This window comes from Hyla sarda, chromosome 1 (genome assembly GCF_029499605.1).
Source record: "Hyla sarda isolate aHylSar1 chromosome 1, aHylSar1.hap1, whole genome shotgun sequence".
In the NCBI taxonomy this organism is placed as follows: domain Eukaryota; kingdom Metazoa; phylum Chordata; class Amphibia; order Anura; family Hylidae; genus Hyla; species Hyla sarda.
In genome coordinates this window covers 126,982,009-127,001,517 of record NC_079189.1, presented here as the reverse complement: position 1 = coordinate 127,001,517, position 19,509 = coordinate 126,982,009, and the positions used below count along the sequence as shown (strand labels likewise).

The 19,509-nt window shown below is 44.1% G+C and overlaps 1 protein-coding gene across 2 annotated transcripts in view; it reads right to left on the bottom strand.

The window, feature by feature from the left end:
- The window catches only part of DDX60 (DExD/H-box helicase 60), a 222,710-nt gene that overhangs the window by 41,803 nt on the left and 161,398 nt on the right, over positions 1–19,509 (bottom strand). For both annotated transcript variants that reach the window (XM_056561070.1, XM_056561079.1), the window contains 2 exons: positions 17,334–17,483; positions 1,890–1,994 (listed from right to left, as the gene is read on the bottom strand). In XM_056561070.1, coding sequence (XP_056417045.1) covers positions 1,890–1,994; positions 17,334–17,483 — 255 coding nt within the window. The remainder of the gene's footprint in view (positions 1–1,889; positions 1,995–17,333; positions 17,484–19,509) is intronic.

Sequence of the window (19,509 nt, the reverse complement as noted above, 5' to 3'; positions counted from 1 at the left end):
TCTGGCCCCACATAAGCCACTGCATGTCAATGATTTAAAGTGTTTGCTTTAAATCATTGAACTGCAGAAGCCGCCAAAAAACAGTTTATCGACCTGCACACACATGCACCCTCATTTTTCCAAGGATATTTTGGTAAAAAAAACTTTTTTACCAAAATGTCCTTGGAAAAATGAGGGTGCGTGTTATAGGCCGTTGCATGGTATACCCCGATAAATACGGTATATTTGAAATTTTCTGAAAAATAAACACAGTGAGGGAGATTTTTCAAAACCTATACAGAGGAAAAGTTGCTCATAGCAATCAATAAGATCACTTCTTTAACCCCTTAATGACAATGGACGTAAATGTACATCATGGTGACGTGGTACTTAGCGCACCATGACGTACATTTACGCGCCGACATGATCGAGAGCACCGGAGCGGTGCTCGCATCATGCCCGGCAGGTCCCGGCTGATATCAGCAGCCAGGGACCCGCTGCTAATGGCGGAGATCCGCGATTGCGCGGATGTCCGCCATTAACCCCTCCGATGCCGTGATCAATACAGATCACGGCATCTGCGGCATTGCGGTAGTTTGAATGTATGATCGGATCGCCCGCAGTGCTGCCGCTGCCGATCATCCAGCATGGCGGCCGGAGGTCCCCTCACCTTGCTCCGGCCGTCTCCCGGGGTCTTCTGCTCTGGTCTGAGATCGAGCAGACCAGAGCAGAAGATCACCGATAATACTGAGCAGTGCTGTGTCCTATACATAGCACTGCACAGTATTAGCAATCAACTGATTGCAATGAATAGTCCCCTATGGAGACATAAAAAGTGTAAAAAAAAAAAAAAAAGTAAAAAAAATGTAAAATAAAAAAGTAAAAAAATTTGAAAAATCCCCTCCCCCAATAAAAAGTAAAACGTCAATTTTTCCCCATTTTACCCCCCAAAAAGCGTAAAAAAAATTATTAATACACATATTTGGTATCGCCGCATGCATAAAAGTATGAACTATTAATATATATTGTTAATTATCCCGTACGGTGAACGGCGTAAACGTAAAAAAATTTAAAAAAGTCAAAAATTGCTGCTTTTTTGTAACATTTTATTCCAAAAAAATTTATAAAAAATGAATCAAAGGTAAAACCTAAGCAAAAGTGGTACTGATAAAAACTACAAATCATGGCGCAAAAAATGAGCCCTCATATCGCCCCATATACGGAAAAATGAGAAAGTTATAGGTGGTCAAAATAGGGCAATTTCAAACATACAAATTTTGTTAAAATGGTTTGAGATTTTTTTTAAGCGGTACAATTATATAAAAGCATATAATCATGGGTATCATTTTAATAGTATTGACCCACAGAGTAAAGAAAACATGTCATTTTTACCGGAAATTGTACAGCGTGAAAACAAAACCTTCCAAAATTTGCTAAATTGCAATTTTCTTTTCAATTTACCCGCATAAATAATATTTGTTTGGTTGCGCCATACATTTTATGGTAAAATAAGTGATGTAATTGCAAAGTAAAATTGGTGACGCAAAAAACAAGCCCTCATATGGGTCTGTGGATGGAAATATAAGAGAGTTATGATTTTTAGAAGGCGAGGAGGAAAAAACGAAAATGCAAAAATAAAATTGGCCTGGTCCTTAAGGCCAAAATTGGCTTGGTCCTTAAGGGGTTAATTTATCAGAGGCCTTTTCAAAAATGAAAGAAGCAATCTGATTGGTTGCTATGGGCAACTGGGCAACTTTTCCTTTGGACAGGTTTTGATAAATCTCCCCAGTCTGCTTATGTGTCCTGATTCTGATGGCACATACTCAGTTTGTACATTTAGATTGGACAATATACAAAATAATCAAACATTAAGACACAAACATCATTAAAACAGTAATTGTGCACCATACCTGTCTGTAGTTCAGTGCATCTAGATAAACAGAATCGTCTAAGAAAACCACAGATTTGCATGGCATGTTGATTCCCAGAGCAAGTGATCCAGTAGCTGTTACCACCTGAAAACAATTAGTTTCTAATTAACATACTTATTAATAGCAGCAAAGACAATGGTGCTTGAAAGTTTGTGAACCCTTTAGAATTTTCTATAATTCTGCATAAATTTGACCTAAAACTCCAGCACATTTTCACAAATCCTAAAAGTAGATAAAAAGGAACCAAATCAAATAAATTAGTAATACATATTAGGTATAACTGCACTTGGGTGATAGAGAGCACGTTCTAAAAAAAGAAAACTATGTGAACCTTTAGGATTAGCAAATTTCAAGGTTAATTTAGAGGTAAAATTTGAGTCAGGTGTTTTCAATCAATGGTATGACAGTCTGGTGTGAATGGGTGATCGGTTTTATTTAAGGAACAGGATCTATCAAAGTCTGATTTTAACAACACTTGTTTGAGGAAGTGTATCATGGCATTAACAAAGCAGATATCTAAGGACATCCAAAGAAGAGTAGTTAGTGCCCATTAGGCTGGAAAAGGTTACAAAACCATCTCTAAAGTGTTTAATCTCCACCAATCCACAGTAAGACAGATTGTGAACAAATGGAGGAAACTAAAAACTATTATTACCCTTTCCATAAAGTGGTCATCCAACAAAGATCGCAAGAGGAAAAAACGAATAATAGGCCTTGAAATCACAAAGGAACCTAAGGCAACCTCCAAGCATGTAACAACCTATCTTACATTAGTTGATATTAATGGTGTGCATGGAAGGATTGCAAAGAGAAAGCCTATGTTCTGCAAAAATAACATTGCTGCCTATCTGCAGTGGGACTATCTGCTGCCTATCTGCAGTGGGGCAATGTTTCTTTCAAAATAAAGCTTTGAAAATCTTTGTGTTTGGAAAAAGGAAAACACTGCATTCCTGAAACACAGTGGTGGTAGTATGTTTTCCTGTTTTCCTGCAACTGTGCCAGGACATCAATTAAATTATACCAACAAATTCTGTAGGAAAATGTAAGGACTTCTGTCTGTGATCTGAATCTCAAGAGAATGTGGTTGTCTTGAGAGCTAGCCATTAATGCTAAACACACAAGTTCTTCTACCAAAAATGGTTAAAGGGATACTCTGCTCCTAGACATCTTATCCCTTATCCAAAGGATAAGATATCTCTGTGCATGCACCCAGAATTTGGAACATTATGGATGCATGGAGATTGCAGGGGGTACCAGTGGCTCCTCTTTCTTGCTGCAGGCGCCGGCCTCCTTCCCCTGTTGCAAGCATGGACAGTTTTAGGTGGGGTTGCACGCAGGCATGGGCTGTCTCTTTAAAGGTCCGTGCACATCCCTGTTTCCAGTCCCACTCCAATCCCTACCAGGCACCACCTATATAAAAGCATTCCTCCCTACCTGTGGTGCCGGAGCAATAGTGTAGTTCCTGCATAGCGAAGGTATCTGTAATCTGTCTGAGTTCCTGACCTGAGTGTGTTTCTAGACTCTTTAGCCTGATACCTCTGTACCTGTCTGCTTCTCCAGTGTATGACACAGATTGTCAACCACGCTTCTATGTGCTGGCTTAGCCTATTCTATCTGGCTACACCTGAGCTGCTAAGCTCTGCTGTTCTTAAAGCACCAGCCCTGTTTAAACACCTAACTAGCTCTGCTGCATCTGACTCTGTGGCTGCATTTCATCCATTTATAGTGTCAACTGGTCCCACTTACCTGTATCAGTAGGGTCTGACCATTGGGACCCCCCCGAAAATGGGGCCCCAACACTCAGCATGCACTCTATTCACTTATATGTAAGTTCCAAAGATACCAGCACTCAGGTATCTCCTGAGATTCCATACAGATAAATAGAGCACATACCATCCTCTGAGCACGCAATCTCTTGAGAGCTGGGACCCCATTCTAGAGATTGCAGAAGTGGTAAGCTCCCCCAATTAAATATTTTTTACCTATCCTGTGAATAGGGGATGAAATATATTACACTGGACAACTCCTTTAAAGAAGAATACATTTAAAGTTTTGGTATGGCCAAGTCAAAGTCCTGAACTTAAAGGGGTTAACCACCATAAGGTGATTTTAGTACATAACTGGCAGACAGTAATGGACATGCTTAGGAAGGATCTGCACTTGTCTTAGGGCTAAATGGCCATGTTGTGAGATTACCATAATACTGTGGCTAGCTGTTTGTGAACTAGTATTTCCTGTTTGACTTTTCTTTTTTTCACTACAAATCCCACAATTCCATCTTCCTCCCTCCCACACATCAGCCACCCCACCCATTGAAACATAAATGAGCTGCATCCATTCAAATCAGTGTTGTTTTCAATAAGGGTGCCTACAGCTGTTGCATTAGTTGCAGATTGATCCCTCTACTCATTGAAGCAGACAGGCTCCCTGTCATCAGATGACTAGTGAGTCAGGTCTCGGCCACATTGCAAGCTGGGAAAAATCTGAGACAACAGTCATTTTGTATGCTGGTAAAAATAAATATTGGGGTGAAAATCACAGAAGAATTGTGAGAAAACCATTACACACAGGTACAGACACTATATTATGAACTACACTAACTTTACAGCCCCTGTCGCATAGTCAAATAAAAAAAAAATCCTGGAATACCCCTTTAATCCAATAGATATGTTGGGGAAAGACCTAAAAAGAAACCCACCAGCATAACAGTATGAAAACTATTTTTTATGGAGGAATGGGCTGAAAGTTCTTCAAGACGATGTGCATGATTATCTAACAATTATCTGAAATATTTAGATGCAATTGTTTCTGTACTAATACTCAAAGCAAAGGAAATCCAAGAGTAAAGAATATACCTTACCAATGTGCAAACCCAAAATGAGATAAGATAAATCAAATCATTTTATTGCAGAACAATTACAAAAAGACACAGACATTTAAATACAAATTTTTAAATGTCTGTGTCTTTTTGTAATTGTTCTGCAATTTCTTATCTCATGTCGGGTGTGCACATTTGTATGGTATCTTTTCTCTTGGATTTTCTGTAGTATGTTTTGTATACCATTGTAGCACCCCACTTTACATATTAGGCTGAGGCTCCCTTTTTTCTTTGTTACTCGAAGCAAAGGTTCACATACTTTTACGTAGAATGTAGAAGAAAATAAAGGAGCAGCCGACTATCTCACTGATTACTCCTGTTCAGTTTTTACAGAAGAGAATAAGGAAAAAGGACCTCAGTTAGGGAGGAAGACTAATTAATCTTTTGATGCATGTGTCTTTAGAGAGAAGAGGTTTTAAGTTAGCTGTCTAAAGTTAAGACAAATAAGTCACATGGGTCTGATGGAATATACCCAAAGTTATAAAAAGAGCTTAGCTGTGAACTAGCAAAACCGTTAACAGATTTATTTAACCAATTGCTGGTAACAGGAGTTGTCCCAGAAGATTAGAAATTAGCAAATGTTGTCACCATTCACAAGAAAGATAGTAGGGAGAAATTGGGCAACTATAGGCCAGTAAGTCTGACATCAACAGTGGGGAAATTAAAGGGGTACTTCAGTGGAAAGACATTTTTTAAAATCAACTGGTGGCAGAAAAGTTAAATAGATTTGCAAATGATTTCTATTAAAAAATCTTAATCCTTCCAGTACTTATCAGCTGCTGTATGCAACACAGGAAGTTCTTATCTTTTTGCATTTCTTTTCTGTCTGGCCACAGTTCTCTCTGCCGACACCTCTGTCCATGTCAGGAACTGTCCAGAGTAGGAACAAATTCCCATAGCAAACCTCTCCTGCTCTGGAAAGTCCCTGACATGGACAGAGGTGTCAACAGAGAGCACTGTGGTCAGACAGAAAAGAAATTCAAAACAAAAAGAACTTCCTCTGTAGCATACATCAGCTGATAAGTATGGGAAGGATTTAGAATTTTTCAGTAGAAGTAATTTGCAAATCTGTTTAACTTTTTCTGCCACCAGTTAATTAAAAAAAAAAAAAAAAAAAAGAAACCCTACTAAAGAATGGGATTGTGGAACATCTAAAATCCCATGGATTGCAAGATGAAAATCAACATGGGTTTACTTCAAATCATGTCAAACTAATCTTATAGATTTTTTTGATTGGGTGACTAAAATAATAGATGGCGGAGGGGCAGTAGAGATTGCTTATCTAGATTTTAGTAAGGCTTCTGACACTGTTACACATAGAAGACTTATCAATAAACTGCAGTCATTAAGCTTGGATTCCCATATTGTTGAATATAGTTAATTTGCTACAACCCTCTGTTGTCTGGGACAGACAACAGAGGGTTGTAGTCAATTAACTATATTCAGTGAGCAAGGTCTTGTTACCAGTGGGGTACCTCAGGGATCTGTACTGGGCTCCATTTTGTTTAATATCTTTGTCAGTGATATTGCAGAAGGTCTCGATGGTAAGGTATGTCTTTTTACTGATGACACAAATATTTTTAACAGGGTTGATGTTCCTGGAGGGGTACGCCAAATGGAAAAGGATTTGGGTAAACTAGAGGAATGGTCTGAAATAATTTAATGTGAAAAAGTGAAGATAAATCACCTTGGGCATAAAAACCCTAGGGCAGAATATAGAATATGTGGTACAGTCCTAATGGATTTAGGGGTCATTATTTCAGAAGGCTTAAAGGTAGGCAGACAATGTCATAGAGCAGCGGGAAATGCTAGTAGAATTCTTTTAATGGTATAGGGAGATGTATTAGCAGTAGAAAGAGGGAAGTGCTCATTCCGCTGTACAGAACACTGGTGAGACTTCACTTGGAGTATTGTGCACAGTACTGGAGGCCGTATCTCCAGTAGGATATAGATACTCTAGAGAGGGTTTAGAGAAGAGCTACTAAACTAGTCATAGGCATGCGCACTGGGTGTGCCGGGTGTGCCTGGGCACACCCTAATCATCCCCGTCACATTCAGGACATCCCTGTGTCCTGAAAGATCTTTTCAGGACACAAGGATGTCTCTGGTACATTTCTGCGGCGGCCCCGGCGTTAACTTAAAAAAACGTAGGGGCATCCGGGAGGTAGCACACGTAGGGACGTCACTGACGTCCTGTGCGTGCTCCCTTACGAACGGAGGAGCGGTGCATCGAGGAGGAGGACAACGCGCACATGGTAAGCTGAACGTCATCTTTGGTGTTCCGACCACCGCTACTACAGTCCCGGGACCTACTGCTATGGCCTATAGGCCATAGCAGTAGATCGTGACCCCGGTCCCCGGACCGGAGGAGCGGTGGTCGGAACACTGAGGTGGGGCAGTACACAGACGTACAGCCTCCAGCCATACACTGTATATGGCTGAAGGCTGTATGTCTGTGGGGGAACTATACTGCACCTAATGTGGGGGAACTATACGGCATCTAATGTGGAAGAACTATACTGACAACCTAATGTGGGGAACTACAACCTAATTTGGGGGAACTATACGGCACCTAATGTGGAAGAACTATACTGACAACCTAATGTGGGGAACTACAACCTAATGTGGGGGAACTATACTGTACCTAATGTGGGGGAACTATAATGCACCTAATGTGGAGGAACTATACTGCACCTAATGTGGGGGAACTATTCTGCACCTAATGTGGGGGAACTATACTGCACCTAATGTGGGGAACTATACTGCACCTAATGTGGGGGAACTATACTGCACCTAATGTGGGGAACTACAACCTAATGTGGGGGAACTGTACTGCACCTAATGTGGGGGAACTATACTGCACCTAATGTGGAGGAACTATACTGCACCTAATGTGGAGGAACTATACTACACCTAATGTGGGGGAACTGTACTGCACCTAATGTGGGGGAACTGTACTGAACCTAATGTGGGGGAACTGTACTGCACCTAATGTGGGGGAACTGTACTGCACCTAAGGTGGGGGAACTGTACTGCACCTAAGGTGGGGTAATGTGGGGCAACTGTACTGCACCTAATGTGGGAAACTGTACTGCACCTAATTTGGGGAAACTGTACTGGACCTAATGTGTGGAAACTGTACTGAACCTAATGTGGGGGAACTGTACTGCACCAAATGTGGGGGAACTGTACTGCACCTAATGTGAGGAACTGTACTACACACCTAATGTGAGGGAACTGTACTGCACACCTAATGTGGGGGAACTCCTACTGCACACCTAATGTGGGGGAACTGTACTGCAAACCTAATGTGGGGGAACTGTACTGCACCCCTAATGTGGGGGAACTGTACTGCACACTTAATGTGGGGGAACTGTACTGCACCTAATGTTGGGAAACTGTACTGCACCTAATGTGGGGTAATGTGGGGGAACTGTACTGCACCTAATGTGGGGAACTGTACTGCACCTAATTTGGGGGAACTGTACTGCACCTAATGTGGGGGAACTGTACTGCACACCTAATGTGAGGGAACTGTACTGCACACCTAATGTGGGGGAACTCCTACTGCACACCTAATGTGGGGGAACTGTACTGCACACCTAATGTGGGGGAACTGTACTGCCAATTTAATGTGGAGGAACTGTACTGCCAACCTAATGTGGGGGAACTATACTAACTATGTCTATATGTGTGTGCATATATATATATACAGGAACTTACCAGGAAATGTTAAAGAACCTTAAAGGGGTACTCTGGTGAAAACCTTTTTTCTTTTAAATCAACTGGTGGCAGAAAGTTAAACATATTTGTAAATTACTTATTAATCCTTCCAGTACTTATTATCTGCTGAATGCTACAGAGGAAATTCCTTTCTTTTTGGAACACTGATGACATCACAAGCACAGTGCTCTCTGCTGACATCTCTGTCCATTTTAGCAACCATGCATAGCAGATGCCTAGCAGATGTATGCTAAGGGTAGCATGGTGGCTCAGTGGTTAGCACTGCTGCTTTGCAGTGCTGGGGACTTGGGTTCAAATCCCACTAAGGACAACAAAAATAAAGCATTATTATTATAATAACATCAGCAGAGAGAACTGTGCTTGTGATGTCATCAGAGAGCATTCCAAAAAGAAAAGAATTTCCTCTGTTGTATTCAGCAGCTAATAAGTACAGGAAGGATTAAGAATTTTTAATAGAAGTAATTTACAAATATGTTTAACTTTCTGCCACCAGTTGATTTAAAAGAAAAAAAGGTTTTCACCGGAGTACCCCTTTAACATGTATAGCTTGGAAGAAAGACCACACAGAGGGGATATGATAGAGACTTTTGAATACATAAAGGTAACGCACACTGTAACTGAGAAGAGTATATTTAAAAGAAGAAAAACTAACACAAGAGGGCATAGTTTAAAACTTGATTTATCTGATTGATTCGGTTATCTTTACCTACATTTAGGATTTGTGCTGAAATTTATGCTGACACTTATTAGCATCACGTTATATGTGCTCTTATAGAGATGTTTACATTCATTTTACATGATCTTTGCATAATTTTCCAATTTAGTCCTGAATAGTTTGTCAGAATGGTTCCTTTTTGCTAGGCAAACTGAAGTTATATATCAGACAGGAGGCTCATATCTTATGCATTATTCTTTCTTTAATAATGCCCATAGCAGAACACTTTTAGTAATCAATTTAATAAAAGAAAAAACTTCAAACTACAACTCCCAGCAGTCCTAGGGCCACAGTAGTCACTCCTCCTCCGTAGCCCCTATATAAGGACTGCCCCCATATAGGTCTTCCTCTTTCTTTCTGCTCATAGCAGACCCAAGATAAGTGTACTCTATATTCAGTGATTATACTTTCTGTATCTCTTATTCTATAAGTGATGTTATTCTATAGGTGATTTTATTCTATAGGTGATATTATTTTATAGGTTATATTGTTCTATAGTAATACCTTTATCTCACTTCTTTCCCCTCTATACTTCTTCCCAGCGCCGGTAATCCCGATTCTGGGCCCTTTCTCTCTCTGTCGCCGCTTCAGCGTTTTCCTTTTACTCCTGCGATAGTATCGCCACCTTCCCCTCCCTTCCCCCCCCCCCTTTTTTCGCCATTTTGCGCTTTCTCCTCTTCTCCGAGTTCGCGCGCGCGGGCTGGGGGCGGGGTTTCTTCTCCCTGGCTGGCCGCTTTCACTGCGGCCTGCGCTCAGTAAAGGGGCGGCGCCTCCGCGCTTGTGGAGAGACGCTCTGCGATCTCCAATCAGGACTCAGAGGGACGTAGTCTCGCGAGACTTCGTCCCCTGAGTGTTAAAACTCCGGGCTCCCCTCCCACCGCAAGACAGTGCTTCGCCTGCGGTGTGGAGGATCGGAACCCGGTACTGTGTCTCAGTAGGTAGTGTAGTTGCCCCACACACACATTGTTTCCCTGTGGATCGGAATTTATTCCGCATAGTTAGCCTCTGTGTACATTAGGCATATTTAACCCCTTATTTCTCTACCCTAGTCCCCCTTTTTAACACTTCTGTTATTATGGCTGAGGAACCTTCACCTGCCCCTCTCAGAAGTGAACCCCTCTCTCTGGATTCGGCACATTTTATGTCCGCCACCCAGATTCAGGACCTAATTAACAGATCGGTCCAAGCAGCCCTGGCCTCCTCCATGTTGCCCTCTGGCCCGCATCAGCCGGGTTCCCATGCCCCAGTCCCTTCTCTTCACGGGGGAGAACCGCAGATAAAAAAGGGCAAGGCTTCCCATAAAAGGAAGCACACCTCCGACTCCCCGGCAGGGGAAGATAATAATATGCCCCAGACAGCCCCTACCCCGGTCTGTCAACCCCAGCATGCTTCAGACTCCGCTCGACCCCTGGGCCTCGGGGAGTTACATGGCAAGAGGCATAAGTCCGCTAGGCGGGCAAAACCCGACTCCTATGTGGACTCCTCTACTGAGGATCCTTCGGGTTCTTCCAATGAGTCTGAGGACTACGAGTCCAATCCCAATATTGAAGAGGATGCTGGGGATACGGCGCTCGACACCGACGCCAACCCTGCCACGCAGGGCAAGGTTATCCTAGATGCCCTAGGAGAGCCCCTGTTCCACCCAGACGCAATCTCCCACCCGAGATCAGGCGACTGGTCACCACTTCCCCATGTGGCCCAATATGTAGAACTTTGGGCACGCAAAGCTCTAGATAGGTCCAGCCGTAATAAGCTGAGGGCCGAATGCCCTAGACCTTTTATCCCCAATAAAGTGGTGGACACCCCTGAGGTGGATCCTATCCTGATGAAGTATCTATTGAAATCAGGAAAATTCACTAAGAAAGGCATAGAGCGCTCCTTCAAAACTATACAGGAGCGTATCCTCGATCTAATGGGCCCCCTCACTAAAATCCTTAACTTAGCGGAGCACGCTGCTGCGACGGACGAGCCCGTGGACGTCCGTCAGCTCCGTGGGTGGGCTCAGAGAGCCATTTGCCTGGCAGGTACTGCTAATACCACCTGCTCAGTTGAGAGGCGCCGGTCGATCCTTATGCGCCTCGACCCTCAACTGTCCCACCTGGCCGAGACCGAACCGGGTCCTTCGGCAGCAGGCATGCTTTTTGGGGACAGTCTAATGAAAGACGTCAATAGATTCGTTGGCCTCTTTACGGGCTTAGATAAGGCCCAAAATTCCTTGAAGAAATCGGGGTCCAGTAAAATTTTTCCCCGGGCCGGCAGAAGTAGAGGCCGATCTGCCGGCCGTTCTGCTCCCTACAGGCCACAGGGCAGAGCCTTCGCCCAATACCAATATCCACAGACTCCCCCTTCATACACAGTACCCGTGGTTCAACCATCACCATTCTTCCCTCCTCGAGGCCGACCCTGGAGAGGTCGTGGCGGACGTGGATACCCCCGTTCTCGCCCTCCTACCGGTGAGTGTACCTTCCATTCCTCAGTCTCACATACCTGTGGGGGGTCGACTGATGTATTTTTCCCACGCCTGGTCTGCGATTACAGCAGACGCATGGATTCTTCAGACAGTGGGGGGATTTCACATAGAATTCCAATCCTTGCCGATGCTAGGTGTCATCCCACCTCCTATTCACTTTTCCGACCAAAACGTTGCCCTCATAGACAACGAGGTACGGGATCTCCTGTTCAAACATGCGATCGTGGAGTCCTACCCGTCTTCCCTAGGGTTCGTAAGCAACCTCTTCCTCGTGAAGAAGAAAGGGGGCGGCTATCGTCCGGTCATAAATCTACGAGACCTAAACCAACATGTCACGTATCGCCATTTCAAGATGGAGGGAATCCATTCCCTCCGGGACCTCCTGATGCCAGGAGACTGGCTGGTGAAGGTGGACTTAAAGGACGCCTACCTCACCGTCCCCATTCACCCAGAGTCACAGCAGTTCCTCCGATTCCTTTGGAAAGGCCGCATGTGGCAATTTACCTGCCTCCCGTTCGGCCTATCGTCCGCCCCGTGGTGTTTCACCAAACTGATGAAACCGGTGGTAGCGGCTCTGAGAAGCAGGGGGGTTCGTCTGATCATTTACTTAGACGACCTTCTCATCATGGCCCATTCCAAATCTCAGGCCTCCCTTCACATGTCGTGGGCGATATCACTATTACATTCTCTGGGCTTCATAATCAACCGAGAGAAGTCGGTCCTGATTCCAGGTCAGGAGATGGAATTCCTGGGTTTCTTGGTGGACACCAATCGCGCACTGCTGCGACTCCCCAAGTCCAAATTAGCCCTGATCCGCAAAGAAATCAGGGCGGTTTTGCGCAAAGGTTGCTTATCTTCACGGATTCTGGCGCGCCTGGTGGGTGTCCTGGCGGCTTCCATACAAGCCATCTTTCCGGCCCCCTTGCACTACCGAGCCCTTCAGAGGCTCAAGATCTTGCATCTACGCCAGGGCCTCAGATACGCGGACAAGGTACCCCTTTGTCCGGCTGCTATCGAAGAGTTGCATTGGTGGCTTCGACATGCCGTCGAGTGGAACGGCAAAGCCATCTTCCACCCATACCCAGACGTCATCATAGAGTCGGACGCGAGCCGACTTGGCTGGGGCGCTCGATGCGGGGAGATTTCCACAGGAGGGACTTGGTCCGTCAAGGAGATCGACCTGCATATCAATGCATTGGAGCTTCTGGCAGCATATTTTGCAGTCAAGAGTTTCATGCCTCGTTTGTCCAATTGTTGTGTGTTACTACGCATGGACAACGTGGCGGCGGTCCAATACGTCAACCGTTTGGGGGGTACCAGGTCCAAGATCCTGGCGGACCTTGCCAAAGACTTCTGGCATTTTTGCCTGGCCCGCAACATTATCCCGGTAGCGGAGTACATTCCAGGGGTCTCCAATACGGTGGCCGATTGGAACTCTCGCTATCTCCTCGATTCCAGCGACTGGCGGCTGGATCGCTCCGTCTTCCTGCAATTACGACGACTGTGGGGTCCGTTGCACGTGGACCTTTTCGCGTCCCGCCTCAACCGGCAACTGCCCCGTTTTTTCAGCTGGAGACCGGACCCAGAGGCATCTGCGGTAGACGCTCTCCGCCTCGTCTGGCCGACGGGAACGCATTATGCTTTTCCTCCCTTCCAGTTGATCCCCCGGGTTCTCCTGCATGCGACGAACCAGAGAGCGACGGTTGTGCTGATCACTCCTTGGTGGCCGACGCAACCATGGTTCCCCCTCCTTCTGGGGATGGCCGTGGATTATCCCAGAGCGCTACCCCACATTCCACACCTTCTCACCAACCCGACCGGGGATCTCCATCCTCTGGTGATGGAAGGCAAACTGCCTCTCCTAGCGTGGTTGGTTTCGGGGTCTCAGACGCGGATCAGGAGCTTTCAAGATCAGCTAGGGATCTCCTCGCCCTGGCCTGGGCCCCCGGGACTAGATCGGCTTATCGATCAGCCTGGAGGCTCTGGGTTCGTTGGTGTGATCAACGGCAGGTTGATCCCGTACATGCACCTGTGTCTGTAGTGGTGAACTACCTGGCAGATTCTTTTGAATCTGGCAAGTCCTATAGCTCCATTAATGTATACCGATCGGCTATTGCGGCTTACCATTGCCCAGTGGACTCCCTACCGATCGGCAAGCACCCGCTGGTTTGTAGACTTTTGCGCGGCATAAAATGTCAGCGTCCCCCTAGGCCTAGGTATCATTCGACCTGGGATGTCTCCAGGTTGCTCGATATGTTTGCTTCGTGGACAGACAATGACGATCTTTCCCTGAAAATGTTGTCATATAAGTTGACGGTCCTTCTTTGTTTGGTGTCCATCAAACGTGTCTCCGACGTGAAGGCTTTGGACGTCTCTAGACGAAAATTTTCGCCTCAGGGAGTGAAATTCTCGGTGGTCCGTAGGACCAAGACGGGTATTCATTCGGTTTTTTATCCGTTTTTTCCTGCGCATCCGAAGCTTTGCGTTGTTCGTTGCCTACAGGCGTACGAATCGCAGACGGCAGATCTGCGCTCTCTGGATTCCCCTCAGCTCCTCGTCTCTTATGTCAGACCCCATCGTCCAGTTACCTCCGCCACTCTAGCGCGTTGGGTACGTTCCGCCATGGACATGGCGGGTATTGATGTATCTCTGTTTGGAGCTCACTCGTCCAGGGGCACTATGGCTACGAAGATAGTCACAGCAGGGGGCTCCCTCTCCGACTTATTGATGGCGGCTGATTGGTCTTCAGAGACCACCTTCCGTCAGTTCTACTTCAGGCCGGAGGACCACGTGTCTATGTCGGTCTTATAATGCTCTGGCTGTTTATTGTTTCTCTGTCATAACTAGTTGTTAGCTTCGAACTTGCATAAGATATGAGCCTCCTGTCTGATATATAAATCGAGATTTTCCTAGCTTGTGACGCAAAATATTAGTTATATGAAGACAGGAGGCGAGTATCTTCCCTCCCTACCCACCCTATTACGACTTTTGTTCTCTTTACAGGATATTGAACGCAGAGGCGGTGTTCCTGAGTTTGGTTGACCGGTCGGTTTCCGGCGGTTTGGTTTCTCTACAGTCCCCGTTGGGACGAAGTTGGGCTTTCCCTGCCATCTAGGCTTCTGCTACCCGAGGTCGAAGGACCGACTGTTCGCGAGCAACTGTGGATGTCTGGATAAAGTCGTTTTTGTGCGGTTCTGATTCGCATGAAGAAAGAGGAAGACCTATATGGGGGCAGTCCTTATATAGGGGCTACGGAGGAGGAGTGACTACTGTGGCCCTAGGACTGCTGGGAGTTGTAGTTTGAAGTTTTTTCTTTTATTAAATTGATTACCAAAAGTGTTCTGCTATGGGCATTATTAAAGAAAGAATAATGCATAAGATACTCGCCTCCTGTCTTCATATAACTAATATTTTCCGTCACAAGCTAGGAAAATCTCGATTTGTTGTAATAAAGCTGAACCACACATGGAGAGGTAGCTTGGAGATATGGGTATGTACTTCAAATGAATTGAAGAATATTTCATTGATAAAAGGAACATATATATTCTCCCCTAGAAATATTACAGCTAGGAGAATCCTTTTGTCATACAGCACTGCAAATACGCTCCATATAGTGCACACAGTGTAACTATGGTTATTTAATATGAAGCTGTATATATCCTGTGTGTTCCCAAACAGGCAATGTGGAAATGCATGAGCACTACTGCAGCAACCATGATCAATGCATAAATGCAAACCCACATCCGCATGTCTAAGGACAAACAAAGCTAATTTGAACAAAGTTTTGTATTGGTCTAGTCAGGAGAGACACTGGCCCTCATTTACTAAGTGTAGGGTTGTATTTGTTGAAGGCTTAAAGGGGTACTGCACTGGCCAGCATTGGGAACTAAATGTTCTGAACGCTGTTTTCATGCTGCGGGGGTCAGCCATGCCCCTCGTGACATCATGGCCCAATGCAAGTATATGGGAGGGGGAGTGATGGCTGTCACGCCCCCTCGCATTGACTTGCATTGAGGGGGCATGGCCAACATTCGGAACATTTAGTTCTCAATGCTGGCCAGTGGAGTACCCCTTTAATAATCCATGGTTTTTTCCCCTAATTTATTTATTATTATTATGTCCGTTTGTGTGGGGTTTTAAGTGCAATTTTACCGCACAATAGATTTTTGGGCACAAGTAGGAAAATGAGTAAAATTCTAAATGACTTTACACATGAATGATTGTACACACATTATAACTATGGAACCAAATACAAAGTAAAACTACTTAGAAACAACAAACCCAAAACATGCGATAGGACCAGAAGTAAAAGGACTGGTTAATGTGGTGTTGAAAACCTTAATAAATATTCATGTTTGTAGTCAGCAATTTTTTCAACAGAATTCTCTTTTATTGGTTGAAAACCTTAATAAATATTCATGTTTCATATGCAAATTTGTTGTCACTCCTCTTTTGTAGGGGTTTATTTGATTATGGTTGCGCCAAAAAAAAAGTAGTAAATAAGGTCCATTGTATTGCAGTCTTAATATACATTGTATATAAACAGGGACACATTTGCTGAGTTGCATACATGGATTTGTCTGCCACCAATAAACTATATATTCCCATAATTATTAAAACTTCACTGTTAAGCACTAGGGTATTATGCCCCACAGGACCTTTACACAAGTCCTTATGTACATTTATATATCATAGTGGTAGTCATTTCAATCTTAACAATATCATTCTCCAAATATCATATTACACACACACATATATATATAGTGGCCCAGTACGGGATGGTGTTACCCCGTACCTTCCCTGCCCTGTCAGGCAGTGTCCCTCCGTGTCCCTCCGTGTCCCAAGGGCCCACTGCAGTGTTTCCCCCACTGTAAATATGTTTTGCATTATGCTGTGTATTGTACCTTTAACAAGTTATACCATGTGATTGTTACCCAGGAGGTACCAGTGACCAGCTGACCCAAAGAGTGACCTATTGGCTCCCTGCTAGTCTCCCCCATATAAGCCCTGCATGGAGCTAGCTCTCTCTCTATCTCTCTTTCCTTGCTTGGAGCATAGAGCTCTTTGTGCTGAGGTCCAGTGCAGTCAAGCTGTCTCAGTGTGTGTGTCCGGAGCATTGGAGGCCTCAAGTCAAGTCCTGCAGCCACAAGTCAAGTACAAGTAAGCTAAAGTCCCCATCCTATCAGTCACAAGTCAGTCAAGTCATCTGTCTACCCAGTGTGGCCTGCACTAAATTCTCCGTCCAACTACAAGTCCCAGCAAGCCTGCAAAGTCTCTGTGTCACTGGTCACCTCCTTTGGGCCCTGGCTGTACTGCATAGACTGTACCCACTGTCTACCCTCAGTAAAGCTACCGCTGTCCGTAACTTGGAGTCAGTGTCTTCAGTGCCTAGCCCAGGATCCAGCGGTATACCTTCGGGTGGTTACAGGCTAAACCCTGCCCTGTTGTCACGAATACAAGGGGTTAATACCATCTGTACCTAGAGTAACAACATCTGCCCTGCACCTCACACCCGCCACACCACATATAGGTGAATACTGTATATACATATGAAAAAAATATATCATAATAAAACAATATAATATATGTGGGGTTATGGTCTATAAACATACTCACTCTTACGTAACCCATCCTGAACAGCATTTCAACAAGTCTCCTTCCTTTTGCGTCTACTGATCCATGGTGATAACCAATTCCTTTTAGTGAAAGATCTTTAAGTATGGGATGTCTTGTAAATTTTGATCTCTCATAGATTTGCAATAACGTCTGTAACAGAATTTGTATACATTGTCTAAAACCCAGATAACATATAACAGATAACATAAGTATACAGAATTATTGTTTGCTATTGTACAGTCATGGCCCCAAATGTTGGCACCCCTGAATTTTTTCAAGAAAATGAAGTATTTCTCACAGAAACGGACTCAAAAAATGGTCTGGACAAAACTATTGGCACCCTTTCAAAATTGTGGAAAAATAAGATTGTTTCTAGCATGTGATGCTCCTTTAAACTTACCTGGGGAAAGTAACAGGTGTGGGCAATATAAGCAGAGAAAAAGGAGAGAAATTCACTTAGTCTTTGCATTGTGTGTCTGTGTGTACCACAATAAGCATGGACAACAGAAAGAGGAGTAGAGAACTGTCTGAGGACTTAAGAACCAAAATTGTGGAAAAATATCAACAATCTCAAGGTTACAAGTCCATCTCCAGGGATCTAGATTTGCCTTTATCCACAGTGCGCAACATTATCAAGAAGTTTGCAACCCCTGGCACTGTAGCTAGTTTCCCTGGGCATGGATGGAAGAGAAAAATTGATGAAAGTAGTCAATGCAGGATAGTCCAGAGGGTGTATAAGCAGCCCCAAACAAATTCCAAAGATATTCAAGCTGTCCTGCAGGCTCAGGGATCATCAGTGTCAGCGCAAACTATCCGTCGACATTTAAATGAAATGAAACGCTATGGCAGGAGACCCAGTAGGACCCCATTGCTGACACAGAGACATAAAAAAGAAAGACTACATTTTGCCAAAATGAGCCAGAATTCTTCACGGAAAACTTTTTGTGGACAGATGAGACCAAGATAGAGCTTTTTGGTAAAGCACATGATTCTACTGTTTACCGAAAACGGAAGAGGCCTACAAAGAAAAGAACACAATACCTACAGTGAAATATGGTGGAGGTTCAATGATGTTTTGGGGTTGTTTTGCTTCCTCTGGCACTGGGTGCCTTGAATGTGTGCAAGGCATCATGAAATTTGAGGATTACCAACGGATTTTGGGTAGCGCTGTACAGCCCAGTGTCAGAAAGCTGGGTTTGCGTCCGAGATCTTGGGTCTTCCAGCAGGACAATGACCCCAAACGTATGTCAAAGAGCACCCAGAAATGGATGGCAACAAAGCGCAGGAGGATTTTGAAGTGGCCAGCAATGAGTCCAGATCTAAATCCCATTGAACCACTTGTGGAGAGATCTTAAAATTGCTGTTGGGAAAAGGCGCCCTTCCAATAGAGAGACCTGGAGCAGTTTGCAAAGGAAGAGTGGTCCAACATTCCGGCTGAGAGGTGTAAGAAGCTTATTGTTGGTTATAGGAAGCGACTGATTTAAGTTATTTTTTCCAAAGGGTGTGAAACCAAATATTAGGTTAAGGGTGCCAATAATTTTGTCCAGCCCATTTTTGGAGTTTGGTGTGACATTATGTCCAATTTGCTTTCTTTCCTCCCTTTTTTGGTTTAGTTCCAATACACACAAAGGGAATAAACATGTGTATAGCAAAACATGTGTTACTACAATCATTTTCATTGACAAATACTTAATTTTCTCGAAAAATTTCAGGGATGCCAACATTTACGGCCATGACTGTAGGTACAGTGAGCTGGTTGGTGAACTAGATAAAAAAAACATGTCATTGTATGTTCTGAGAAATAAAAGCACACTATCAGCAAAACAGTATTAAATAAAATGCTATTCCTTACCTTTATCTATATAGGCCCAGCTGATTAATTAATAAAATATAGATTGTTATATATCAAGGGTGGCCAAACCGCAGCTTTCTCCCAAGTGTGTCTTGTGGCTCACCTCCAGCCCCCAAACCGTCTTAAAGGGGTACTCCGGTGGAAAACTTTTTATTTTATTTTTAATTTTTTTTTTAAATCAACTGGCGCCAGAAAGTTAAACAGATTTGTAAATTACTTCTACTAAAAAATCTTAATCCTTCCAGTACTTATTAGCTGCTGAATACTACAGAGGAAATTATTATCTTTTTGGAACACAGTGCTCTCTGCTGACATCATGAGCAC